At 48.2% G+C, this 13,952-nt stretch overlaps 1 protein-coding gene across 1 annotated transcript; it reads right to left on the bottom strand.

Annotated features, from left to right (window-relative positions):
* Nucleotides 1–7,265: 7,265 nt before the first annotated feature.
* Nucleotides 7,266–8,210, bottom strand: LOC119565199 (olfactory receptor 52K2-like). Its single transcript, XM_037889671.2, has one exon. The coding sequence runs from the start codon at nucleotides 8,208–8,210 to the stop codon at nucleotides 7,266–7,268; it is 945 nt and encodes a 314-aa protein (XP_037745599.1).
* Nucleotides 8,211–13,952: the final 5,742 nt, after the last annotated feature.

Here is a 13,952-nt window from a genome sequence, read left to right on the forward strand (position 1 = left end):
GTATATTTAAAATTATCGTTGATTAGTAAGAAAATTAGGGCTAATGACTTGATCTCCGTAGGGTCTGATACCCTGTAAATGCCCAGGATGGATGGATAGAGAGTAGACAGAGATGTGAAGACAGATGACTGAGAGTGGATACAAACACTTTCTGCAGGCACATGGGGCTGTCGCTAAGGGATCAGAGATCAGTAATTCTCATTAGTAACTGTCATAATGCCATGTAGCATCTTTCATTGGAGGATCTTCAAAACACCTTGCAAGGGAAAGTCACAATGAACATATCCCCATTTTACATATAGCTAAACTGAGGTACAGGGAGATGTGACTTGGCCAAGGACACACACAGAATGACAGACAGAACACAGGAGTCCTTGTGCTTCTCTGCTGTATCCATGGTCTCTCCATCAGAACTGAGCACATGACAAGACTGCCTTCAGGAGCAAACAGTTATGAGTCCAAGCCCTCCATCAGGGCAGGGCAGCAAAGAGTCTATGCCTTGAGCCTGTGTTAAGGGCCAAGCAGCAGACAGTCAGTTATGAGCCCCAGTTCCTCAGTCAGGGAGGGGCAGCAAAAAGTCAAGCTCAGGACTGTATTCAGGGCCGAGCAGTAAGATGGTCGGGCATCCCAACGTCTGTGGATGGCCAACGGTCGCAGGCTCCTTGGTCTACAGAGTGGGGGACTTCCGCCCCAGTGGTTGGGTGGCAGGGGAGGGCTGACCGTCGTCCCTCCCAACTCCACTAAGTCCCAGTCCAAGGCCCAGTCCTCAGCTTGGTGGGGAACTGCTGCAGTTTCCCAGCCTAGGAGTGGGCAAGATGCATCTGTACAAGTGCAGCCCAACTTAGCCCCAGGATCGGCCCTTTCTACTTCCTGGTCTGACCTCTGACTTCCAGTCGGAGAGCCATGGGCTGGTTCAGCCCACCAGGGTTCATAGAGTTGTCCTTCCCCCTCTGGATCAGTGGGAGGCCCCTTGGCCTCCCTACAGTGGCTGGCCAGTTTGCTCTGGCTACCCTGCTGGCTGGAGCTCTCCCTGGCTGACGCTGCATGCAGCATGTTGGTTCAGTCCTGCCCCCATCTCCTTTGGGAGATGGATCACAACTCCTGCTTCTTCTATGCCCTGAAGAAAAAGAGGGGGGTCAAGAAGCACATCACCTGCCTTTTGGTACTGGACGGTTCCACCCTCATCCAGAGCATTCAGAGGAGATGCGTGGAAGGGTCAGTTTATCTTTCCACCGCACATCTTTCTTTGCAGGAGTATTGGCAGGATTTGAAGGGCAGGGTGGCTGGGCAGCTATGCAAATGGACAGAACTGCTTCAGTGCCTTAGTCCGTGAGGGAGGGAACTGGTGCTTAACTAAATGGTCCTGTCCATGCTCCTGGCCCGGCTCCAGAGGATGGCTCTGGAGTTCTTCTGGCCGGGGCTGCACTGGGTCTCTGCAGGGGTTCCGAGTCTCCCCTGAAGGAGGAAGGACAAGACCTGGTCTGCCTCCACAGCCAGGTCCATGTCTTCCACCTCCAGGTCCTGCAGAGACTCCTTTATGGTACAGGCAGTCTGAAGCACGTTGGCACACACCTTCCTCTGCCTCTTCCAAGGGCTCTGATACAACCAGCATGTCTTTTACCTCCATTTGAGGGGTCTTCCACGAGACCTACCTGAGCTTCTACCAGGACTTGCTCCTGACCTGGAAGCTGCTATTGTTTGTCAGGCCCATGGTGGCCACTGAGGGGGCAGGCCACCTTGCAGAGGTGGCCTGTCCTCTCTACTCTACAACTCCCATTTCCGTGTGCAGGTGGCAGGGTGTCCTTCAGTGCGCCGGAGGCTAGTCCTGGCAGAAGCCACCAGAATGAGAGCCCTCCTGGACTACGACCAGGGGGACTGGGTGGATCCCCAGACACTTGGTTGGCACATGGGGCTCGCCCACCCCACCACCCAACTCCCCCTCCCCCCGCATTTGGTTTGAATTGCATGCTGGAAACTGTGGCTCTGGCACGGCTCTGGCACGACTCTGGCATGATGGATACCGTGGTTCTGGCATGACAGGCAGATTTATCACCCACCACTCAGGTTTTCCTTGAGCAGATCCTGCGAGAAGGTGCTCCCCGCCCTACGCACCATTCGAGGCCCTCTGGAGTTTGTCATCAGGCCCCTGTGAACACCCCCAGCCCTCTCCCTTCCCTAACCCAAGGCAGCGACATGCCCTGCTGCGAGCTCACTATCAAACCACACCTAGGGAACAACTGTTCATGCTCATGCTCCACAAGTTTCACTTCCTCACCCTCGTACCCTGATACCAAGTGGCGGGACCTAGTGCCACCTGAGGGGGGTGAGGAATCTTGGTGGGCCAGCCTAGACTCCACGCTGGTCCCGCAGCCTGCCGGGATATCGGTTGGCGGTTCCTTCATGAAGCTGTGAGCATGGGTGTGTACTTGGAACGGTTCACTCCAGTCTCCGATGCTTGCCCTTTTTCTGTGTGAAGGAGACCTGTGGGGGTTCTGGCTGCACTTTTCCCCACACCTCTTCTTATATGCACACCTTGTCCAGGGCCCCATTGAGTGACAAGACCTCCTCATCAGCCTCCTCCTGGCGCTGGCCAAAGTGACAATCCACAACTGCAGGAGGATGCTGGACAGTGAGGTGCTCTGCAAATGTGGGGACTATTTCTGCTCCTCCCTTGTCTCAAGCATCCAGACATCGTTGCGCTTGGCGATGACCACTGGTTTCCTAGGCAGCTTTGAGGAGGAGTGGGTGCTAAAAAGGGTTCTGGCCTCAGTGTCCCCCTCTGGATCTCTAGTTTGGACCCTATGAGCTCCACTCCAGAACCAGTTATTCTTGCTTTCTCGTCCCCTGCACTCACTTGGATCTTGGATCTCGTGGCTCCTCCTACAAGGCTGGGGAAGGAGCCTTTAGATGAGCCCACCTGCATCCTGGAATTCAGTAAGGCCTCACTGCAATGGCTAGCCAGTTCTCTTTGGCTCCCTGCTGGCTGGAGGTCTTCCTGGCTGCTGCTGCTCTTATCTGGGGCCCCTGCCTGCCTGCTCTCCCGAGGGAAGTGAGGGACCCCCGCACCATCCCTGGGGTCTCTCCTTGGTGATGGCTGTTGCTCACTGCAGCTGCACTGGAGGCTCCTGCTGCTGTCGTCAAGGAGTAGGAAGAGGAGGACTGTTGTGGGACACTGTGGAGGGGGTTTCTGGCTGGACTGAGTGACTTTCCATCTTTGCTCCTGTGGTGGTGGTAGATATCCCCCTTTTGGGGAGCTGGGGGAGTGGCGTGGAGTCCTCCCACTAGCCCATCTACCCCCCCAACACTGCCTCTGCCCCCTCCACCGACCGCCACCTGAACCTGTCCATCACCCCTCAATACAGCTGCTTGCTTCACCTTTCTCAAGATCCTTGTCAGAGACTGAGTTGTACAAGTGCCCCCCTCCCAGGTGCATTTGGCTGGTGGGCTCCCCCCATACACAATGCTTTGCCCACTGACCTGCCTGCAGCACTTTGCCCCCGTTTCCCTCACTGCCCACCCTGCCCACCCCTTGTTCCCCATTTTACTCCCCCCTGCCCAGGCCCCCTTGGAAGTTCTGTGTTGGTTAGTTTGCCTGTCCCGCCCTCACCTCAGCAGTTCCTACTTCTGCTCTTCCTGCCCCACCCTGGTCTGCTTTTCCCCTAACCTTAACTTGCCACCCCCTTGATTACCTCTTGCTCCATGCACCCATGTCCCCTCCCTAAGGGCTTGTGCCCCTTCTCCCTTTTAAATTGCACCCCTTGTTCACTGCACCCCATCCCAATGATATTGCGGCTGGAGAGCCAGTATACCAACCTCGTACTGGTGATCAACCCCCCTTCCCTGCCTCAGTCATCTTCTTCATGCACTCCCACCCACCCACCGCCTTTGGTTTGAATTGCATGATGGAAACCGTGGCTCTGGCATGACGAGAAACTGTGGTTACGGCAGGGAAGTCAGGACTCCGGGGTCCTATCTGTCCTCCTGTGTCCTATCTGTTTTCCTTCCACACAATCTCTGTGTGACCTCAGCAAATTTATGCCTCCTGGTGCCTCAATTTGCCTATCTGTGTAATGGGGACATGTTCATAGTGACTTTTCTTTCCTAGGTGTTTTGAAGATCCTTCAATAAAACGTGCTGCACACTGTGAGGATAGTTACGGATTTAGCCAAAGGTGGAAGTCCTTTGTTTCAGTTTGACTCTCTCCCAGTTCCTGATGGAGAAGTACATGGTTTAAGATGGATTCCAGTATCAGCTGACTTGGCCACCTCTCTTTGCAGGGACCCCGTTGCCCCTCCTGCTTGCAGGTGCCCCCCAAAAATACAGGACAAAACCCATTCACAGCCAATTGCTCGATTTAAATGGAGCCATCGTTTCCCTGAAATACCATTCATGGCCCTCACTTAGCATGACTACATCAGTAATACAAGTTTATACTTCAGATTCCTACCTTCAGTCATAAAAATGATACATGCATACAAATAGGATGAACACATTCAGTCGATTGTACCTTTTCCAATAACACATGAGAAGAGGCATTTCACAGAAAGCATATGCCATTAAGGTCAGATTCATATTCATGAGTATATTTCCATAAAGCATATGGAGTGCAACGTCAAACAGCCAATTCCTCTCTGCCTCAGCACAGAGCCCAGGAGTTCTCATCTCCCTTCGGAAGGTCCCTTACTACTGGTGTCCTAAATATAAAGGGAAGGGTAACAGCCTTCCTGTATACAGTACTATAAACTCCCTCCTGGCCAGAGGCCCCAAATCCTTTTACCTGTAAAGGGTTAAGAAGCTCAGGTAACCTGTCTGGCACCTGACTCAAAGGACCAATAAGGGGACAAGATACTTTCAAATCTGGGGGCAGAGCCGGGGGGGAAGGTTTTCGTCTGTCTGTTCTGAGTGCTTGCCAGACACAGATCAAGGAAACAAGCAATCCGACTCCATTAGAATCGCTAAGTACTAGCAAGGGAATACGTTAGCTTATTTTTGTTTTGGCTTGTGATTTTCTCTGTGCTGAGAGGAAGGTGTATTCCTGGTTTTCTTTTTGTAACTTTAAAGTTTGGCCTAGAGGGAAATCCTCTGTGTTTTGAATCTGATTGTCCTGTACGATTACCTTCCATCCTGATTTTACAGAGGTGCTTCTTTTATTTTTTCTTTCTTTCCAATTCCTCTCTGCCTCAGCACAGAGCCCAGGAGTTCTCAACACAGTCAAATCCTTGCCTCGAGGGCATCCGAGACAGACCAGAGGGCTGAGAAGAACAGACAAAGAGAAAAGAAGCCGTATATAAAATTGGCAACCCCCTTCTTTGCGTGCCAAGCAGCACTGCGTGGGGCCAGCACAGGAACTGCTTGTGTATCTCTGTGAAACAGAGGTTCATTTAGGGGAATGTAAAGCTCTTAATGTATAGCTTTGTCTAACACAGGAGTTATGTGCTTGATATGACCCATCACAGCTTGTGTAATTCCTTCTCAATAAAAAGCTGTGTATTGCGGATAATTCTTGTGGACGTTTTCACTGGTAGGACAGTCATCCTCTCCACTGGGAGCCGCTAAAGACCCATTTCAGGGGTAGTAGCGCCCCCTAGTGTTAATATTTGATAGCAGAGCATGGTTTACTGTCATGTCTACGTGAATAGGTTTTTCAACTGAATGGATGCTGTTTCTGGACTGGCTTCTTGGTAAGAGGTTGCTATCCTGGATCACTGGTGTTGACCAACTAATTTAAATATTGTGCTGAATCAGTTCTGACCTATTATTTATGGCTCGGGGTTTGCAAATGCAGACTGTGAGGGGTCATCATACCGAGGCTGAAGGGGATGCCGCGAACCCTCCGGTTATGGTGGAGGGATGTTTACTGAGATAGGCACGTGAGGATCTTGGCTCTGTTCTCCGGCTGCTAAACGCTGTTCCTGTCCTGTTCAGGGAAGGGTGTTTGAATGACATATTATTAAAATATCAGACTTGTGGCACTCCCACTCCTAAAAAAGGAACAAATGACAAATGCTGCTGTTTGGATTATGTATCAGGCTGTGAATAAGTTTGCAGAGGAGCATGATATCTGGAAAGATGATAAGGAAAATTTGCAACAGGAGCTGCAGAAGCTGAGATTGTAAAATGAGGGGATGCAAAGAGATTTACAAATTTCTCTGATGCAAAATATAGCCAATGCCCAGCTATGGTTGCGTTAACTCAGACTTGTCAGGAATTGGAATGTGATATGAATGCACAAATGCAGGAAAAACAAAAGTATCAATTGGAGGCAAAACGATATAAAGGGGCTGTGTCCGTTTTAACTGAACAGGCTACAAAGCCCCCTGAAAAAGAAAATCATAAGAAATGCTGTGAAGTGATTAATAAGCTATTCTCGAGTTAAAAGGATAAAAGGACTTCCCCCCACCCAACTCCCCAGGAGCTAGGGGAGAGAGAGGTGTGTCCTCCATGTCATTACACAGTCCAAGGTCCTCCCCCATCAGTCCCACACTAATATCCATTCCCAGACACACACCCCCACGTCAACCCCACACAAATATGCATTCCCAGACAGGTCCCACCCCCCATCACCTGCATAGATAATATTGATTCTCAGACCCCTCTCCCCCATCAGCCCCACGCTAATATCCATTCACAGACCACCCACTCCGTCAGCCCCACGCTGATATCCATTCTAAACCCTCCACCCTGCTCTCCCAACTCTCCACCCCAAGATGCTAGGGTTCCACACCACTAACCACCCCTTCACCCTGATTTCCAGCTGGAACATCGAGTCGAAAAGGGGATCTGACAGTGTCCAGTTATAGCAGAGTGTATGTGGGGGGACAAAACCGTGTCAATAACTCACATCAGCCCCTGCTCAACTGGGGCTGCGTCCTACAAGCAGGAAGGATCCTCATCAGGCTTCTGAAACTCCCGTTCCAGCCCCGGCACATAGAGGATGCAGCTGGGGTAGAGAGGGGATGAAGACAATCCAGCGAGTAATAGAGATAGTGGAGGAGAGGAGTGAGAGACAGGGGCAGGACAAACGGGGGAGGAGGTGGGCCAAAGTGTGGGGCCTCAGGTGTCCAGTTACCAGCAATAAGAAATGTGACAACCCTCTGAGTTGTACATCGATGGATTCCCCAGATTGTCAGGTTGATACAGCACTGTAAGGTAAAGAAAGGATTTCATGTCTCTAGTCAGTGATTCAGGGAAGAGAACACAGCATAATGTCAACCATCAGATCTCCACAGAGCTTGGTCTGAGAGCCAGAGCACCAGAAGTAAACTTTATTCAATATGAGTAACGTGCCAGAGCAGCCTGTCCCGGATCTGTTTGGTCCTCACCCCGTAGATGATGGGGTTTAGCATGGAGGGCAGTAGAATGTACATGTTGGCCATGAGAATGTGGAAATGCGGGGGCACATTGTGACCAAACCTGTGTGTGAGGAAGGAGAAGAGACCTGGGATATAAAATGCTAAAATGACACCGAGATGGGAGACACAGGTCCCAAAAGTCTTGAGCCGGGCATCCTTTGTGGGGAGGCTGAAGATGGCCCTGAGGATCTGGATATAGGACACAGTGATAAAAGACACATCCAGACCAATCACTAAGAATGCCACAGAGAGGCCGTAGAAACTACTGATGCGTATGTCAGCGCAGGCCAGCTTCACCACGGCTATGTGCTCGCAGTACGTGTAGGAGATGATGTTGGTTCTACAATATGGCCACTGCCTCGCCAGGAAAGGAAAGGGCAGTGCAAGAATGCTGCCACGCAGCACCACGGCCAGGCCGATCTTGGCCACAAAGCGGTAGGTCAGAGTGGTGGAATGTCTCAGGGGATGGCAGATGGCCACGTAACGATCCAAAGCCATGGCCACGACGATTCCAGACTCCATCACTATACAGCAGTGAATGAAGTAGAGCTGGGTGAGGCACAAACTAAAATCTATCTCCCTGGAATTGAACCAGAAGATGCTCAGCATTTTGGGCACGGTGGATGCAGACAGGACCAGGTCGGTAACGGCCAGCATGCAGAGGAAATAGTACATGGGCTCATGGAGCCTCGGCTCTGTCTTCACGATAAACAGGATGGTGAAGTTCCCCAAGAGGGTGACGGTGTACATGACACAGAAAGGGATGGAGATCCAGACGTGGGCTGCCTCCAGGCCAGGAATGCCCAGCAGGATGAAGGTGGAGGGGTTGGAGAAGTCGGTTGTGTTGGAATCTGACATGGAGTTGGAGAGAAGATCTCCAACTTTGAGGCAGAACGGTGTCGCCTGCATCTACTGTAAATTGCCTCGACTTGCTGTATGTGCCCAGAGTCTAGGGTGGTGGTCACATGAGAAATGCCTGGATGGAGAGACAATGCCTGGATGGAGAGACAATGCCATTATGAGACAATACATGCACAACTGGAGGCTGTTCTCGCGGGTGAATCAAACTGATCATTTTTCACACACTGGAAAATGGCATTTTCTTTATTCAAATAAAGGAATTCTGAATAACTGACTCAAATAACACCATTCCGTACTTGACGGTGCTCCATGGGTCAATAATTCCTACACGCCATGATGTGGGAAACCTTAATAGGCATGAGGAGGAAACATGTGTGCAGATACTGGTTATCCGTCATTGTTCCTTAATTCAGTGGAAGCCAAGCTAGTGAGTCCATGCTGTCTGGACTTCCCCATTCACCTGCTTGCTCATTCGCAGTAGTGGCTGTTAGGATATAGATATTCAGGCCTGTTGGTAAAGGCCTGTACTCGAAGAATTTAGGTGTATTCTTATCACTTGGCTAGTTCTAGAGGTATAAAAGAAACAATCAAAAATCACTGTCTGCTGGTGTAAGGGCCTTCTCTCACTGTGACAGTCTGGGGCCCTGTGCTTAGGATAAGGCCTTTGGCTAAGCAGCAGAGGCAGCCATGAGCTGGGAAGCAACCGGTCACCTCCTCACATTCCAAACTAGTCACATTGAAAGAAGTTGCTATGGGGCTGTTAGGATACAATCCTGTCCTGATAGTGCCTGTTGCCTCCAGAGAAAGGGAAGTGCCTAGAAAATGTAAAAGGAAACTTAGTTTGATAGCATCCTGTCTGGCAAGAACTCACTTATCAATAGCTGGGGTGTGAAATCCTCACTTCTGTATTGTTTTCTCATTATAGTTCCCACTTTGCTATTGTTTGTCTGTATAATCTCTGTCTGGTTCTGTGATTATTCCTGTCTGCTGTATAATTAATTTTGCTGGGTGTAAACTAATTAAGGTGGTGGGATATAATTGGTTACATAATCATGTTACAATATGCTAGGATTGGTTAGTTAAATTTCAGGAAAATGATTGATTAAGGTATAGCTAAGCAGAACTCAAGTTTTACTATATAGTCTGCAGTCAATCAGGAGGTGAGTGGGGGTTTGGGTGGGGGAAATGGGAACAGGGAGTGGGGGTAAGGAAATTAGAATCATGTTTTGCTAAAGGGGGAATTGGGAATAGGGAATGCGGGTAAGGAAATTGGAATCATGTTTGGTTAAGGGCAGGAATGGGAACAGGGACACAGGTGTAAGGCTCTTTGGTGTCAGAGCTGGGAAGGGGGACACTAAGCAAGGAAACTGGAAAAATCCATGCTTGGCGGGCTCAGGATAATAAAAAAGGTGGTTATTAAGTGTATAAAGAAGAAAAGAATCCCTAGAAAAGGTTTACTCCCATTCCGAGAGGTAGAAAGGAAACTTGTTAATTGTACAGAAAAAGTGGATGTGTTCAAGAAATACTTTTGTTCTGCAGTTGGAAAGAAGCAGTATATCACATGAGCGGATGAAAAACTTTCCAGTCCATTAGCTGTCAAGGAGGGTGTTGGAGACCCCAGGGCATGGCCACTAGTTAAGTTGAGGGGATGGAAGGCCATAAGGGTCGAGGAAGTCTCCCTGCTGAAGGCCTAAGGGCTTCTTTTCAACCCCCCTTAATAGAACTGAGGCCTGGCTGGTTGGACTAAGCTCTTTTGCTCTTAAAACAATGTTGCAGCCGCAGATAATGCCTTATAGTGTAAGGTTTGCTGACGCCAAGTTAAAGATAACAGGAGAGACAGCTACAAGGCCAGACAGAATGTGCTGGTTGTTTAAGTTGCTAGGAATGCTTGTTAGAGGTTGCAGAAAATAAATATTGTTGTAACCCATATAAGAAAGGCAGAGTATTTGTGCAAAGTTTTGATTGGCTAATGTGTAGTGCAGTAGCATTAAGGAATATAAAAGTGTGTAATGACCTGCTCTGGTGTGCAGGATAAAAGATTCTATTCTCCCTGTACCTTGTTTGCAGCTGCAAATAAACTTTTCTGCTTCTCCACCCCGTTGTGATTATTAAGTGAAGCACACCGGGTAATGAACCCCCCCTACTGTTGTTCGCCTCTGGCACTGGGTGCCGGCAACAAGGGGGTTAAACAGCATTGACAGTCGAACCTTAGAGTTACGAACGCCAGAGTTAGAAACTGATAGATCAACCACACATCCGATTCAGAACCAGATGGACGCAATCAGGCAGTTGCTAAGGGATAGATCAGCCACACGTCTCATTCGGATCCAGAAGTACACAGGCAGGCAGCAGCAGAGCAAAACACCAAAGCAAATTCCTGACCGTTCTCTGTTAAGAGAAAACTATTCAAAAAAAGGAAAAGTTTAAAAAATTTCACAAGGTGAGGAAACAATGGAGAAGCTGGTATGTGATTCATTACAAAAATGTCGAGGAATATAAATAATGAAAATAAACTACATTTTTGTAAACAGGTTTTGTCAAACAAACCCGATTTCATTCTTTAGTGAGAGTATTTGTTTAGGTAATTAAGGGTATCTGAGGCATTTCATTTCATGGGAAAACCTTCAGATAAAAAATGAACACTCTACAATATCAGTAAAGCATACTTTAAATGGACTAAACACGGGCTAACTGACAGATCTCAGAAAGCAGATGTCAATGGGCCATTGCCAGCGAATGGGGGTGCTCAGGTTGGTGTTCTGCTGGGATTAGTTCTAGGTCCGAAGCTATTCAATATTTTCATCAATGATCTGAGAGCAAATAGAAAATGTCCACATGGCATTGGTGAAAAAACATTCTGCACAATGGTGTGTGTAATCTACCAGAGAAAGGCAGCGCAAGGCCTAATGGCTGGAATGTGAAGCCAGAGAAATTCCAGTTTGGGGGCCAAATGTTTAGCACTAAGAATGATTAACAATTGGAACAAACTGCAAAGGGAAGTGGTAAATTTTCCAACTACCCATATCTCCAGAACCACTTAAACAGCTACAGCAGCCTGGCCATCACACTTCAGTGCAGACAGTACATACACTGATGACAGGGGTTCACCCACCAGTGTAGGTAATCCACCTCCCCTAGAGGTGGTAGCGAGGTAGATGCTGTCTACTCCAGGGTGAGGATGACACAGCTACATCTCTCAAGGGTGTGGATGTATTTGCTGTTGCAAAAAAAAAAAGGCAAATGCAATGTTTGACACCAAACTGGGAGGAGTGGTAGATACGCTGGAGGGTAGGGATAGGATACAGAGGGACCTAGACAAATTAGAGGATTGGGCCAAAAGAAATCTGATGAGATTCAACAAGGACAAGTGCAGAGTCCTGCACTTAGGATGGAAGAATCTCATGCACGGCTACAGACTAGGGACCAAATGGCTCGGCAGCAGTTTGCAGAAAAGGACCTAAGGGTTACAGTGGATGAGAAGCTGGATATGAGTCAACAGTGTGCCCTTGTTGCCAAGAAGGCCAATGGCATTTTGGACTCTTTAAGAAGGGGCATTGCCAGCAGATCAAAAGACGTGATCATTTCCCTCTATTCAACATTCGTGAGGCCTCATCTGGAGTACAGTGTCCAGTTTTGGGCCCCACACTTCAAGAAGGATGTGAGAAAAATTCAAAAGCGTCCAGCGGACGGCAACAAAAATGATTAGGGGACTGGAACACATGACTTCTAGGGAGAGGCTGAGGGAACTGGGATTGTTTAGTCTGCGGAAGAGAAGAATGAGGAGGGATTTGATAGCTGCTTTCAACTACCTGAAGGGGGTTCCAAAGAGGATGGATCTAGACTGCTCTCAGTGGTAGCAGATGACAGAACAAGGAGTAATGGTCTCAAGTTGCAGTGGGGGAGGTTTAGGTTGGATATTAGGAAAAACTTTTTCATTCGGAGGGTGGTGAATGCGTTCACTGGAATGCCTAGGGAGGTGGTAGAATCTCCTTCCTTTGAGGTTTTTAAGGTCAGGCTTGATGAAGCCCTGGCTGGATGATTTACTTGGGGATAGGGCAGGTGGTTGGTGCTGGTGGTTGGGCAGGTGCTTTGAGCAGGTGGTTGGACGAGATGACCTTCTGAGATCCCTTCCAACCCTGATATTCTATGAGTCTATGATGCTATGGTTTGTTGTATTAGCAGAGGCATAGCGAGCAAGTGATGGGAGTGTGATAGTACCAGTCTACTCGGTGCTGGCTATGTCTCAGAAGGAACACTGTGTCCAATTTTCTTCACTGCTAATAGAAAGATGTAGAGAAAGTGGAGAGGATCCAGAGGAGAGTGAAAAAAGATGATCAAAAGGATGGACAGCAAGTCATATCTACAAAGGCCAAAGGAACTGCTTCGGTTTACTTTGGAGAAAAGGAGGTTAAGAGGGGACATGATAACGCTCCTTAAATACAGAGCACATGACAAGAGGCAATGAGTTCAAACTACAACAGAGCAGATTTAGATTAACTCTCAGGTCAAAATTCCTAACTTTAAGCACAGTAGGACAATGGAAGAGGTGCCTCAGAAATTGATGAAAGCTCTTTCACTGGAGGTTTTCCAAAGGAGGGTGGATAGCCACCGGGTTAGATACAACAAGTCCTGACTCCTGGCAGGGAATCAGACTAGCTGACCCTTGAGGTTCCTTCTCACCCCGTGGCTCTATGATTCTGTGATGTAAACTCCTAGTTTAGACCAGGCCTTGGGCAAACACAAGTCAAGAAACTTAATACAAGGGTAATAGGGTAAAATGTAATGGTCTGTGTTATACAGGAGGTCAGACTAGACAATCTAATGGCCCCTTTTGACTTTAAACCCTATGAATTTACCAATGAAGAATGTAGATCATGCATTTATATTTACTCTTTCTCACAACACATGAATAAGGGAACATAAGGACATAAGAATGGCCATATGGGGTCAGACCAAAGGTCCATCTAGTCGTGTATCCTGCCTTCTGACAGTAGCCAGTGCCAGGTATCCTGGAGGGAATGAACAGAACAGGCAATCACCAAGTGATTCATCCCCTGTCACCCATTCCCAGCCTCTGGCAAACAGAGGCGAGGGATACCATCCCAGCCCATCCAGGCTAATAGCCTTTGATGGACCTATCCTCCATGAAATTAATGAGTTCTTTTTGAACTCTGTTATCGTCTTGGCCTTCACAACATCCTCTGGCAAGGAATTCCACAAGTTGACTGTGTGTTCTGTGAATAAATACTTTCTTTTATGTTTTAAACCCACTGCTTATTATTTTCATTTGGTGACCCCTAGTTCTTGTGTTATGAGAAGGAGTAAACAACACTTCCATATCTACATTCTCTACACCAGTCATGATTTTGTGCACCTCAATCACATCTCCCCTTAGCCATCACTTTTCCAAGCTGAAAAGTCCCAGTCTTATTAATCTCGCCTCATACAGAAGCCGTTCCATACCCCAAATCATTTTTTTGTCCTTTACTGAACCTTTTCCAATTCCAATATAACTTTTTTGAGATGGGGCGATCACATCTGCACTCAGTATTCAAGAAGTGGGCGTACCATGGCTTTATACAGAGGGAAGATGGTATTTTCAGTCCTATTATCTATCCCATTCTTCATTATTCCCAGCATTCTGTTTGCTTTTTTGATTGCCTCTGCAAATTGAGTAGATGTTTTCAGAGAAGTATTCACAATGACTGCGAGCTCTCCTTCTTGAGTGGTAACAGCTAA

Source organism: Chelonia mydas, chromosome 1 (assembly GCF_015237465.2).
Source record: "Chelonia mydas isolate rCheMyd1 chromosome 1, rCheMyd1.pri.v2, whole genome shotgun sequence".
Classification (NCBI taxonomy): Eukaryota; Metazoa; Chordata; order Testudines; family Cheloniidae; genus Chelonia; species Chelonia mydas.

Coding starts and splice junctions, on each gene's coding strand:
- LOC119565199 (XM_037889671.2), bottom strand. CDS start 8,210: ATGTCAGATTCCAACACAACCGACTTCTCCAACCCCTCCACCTTCATC.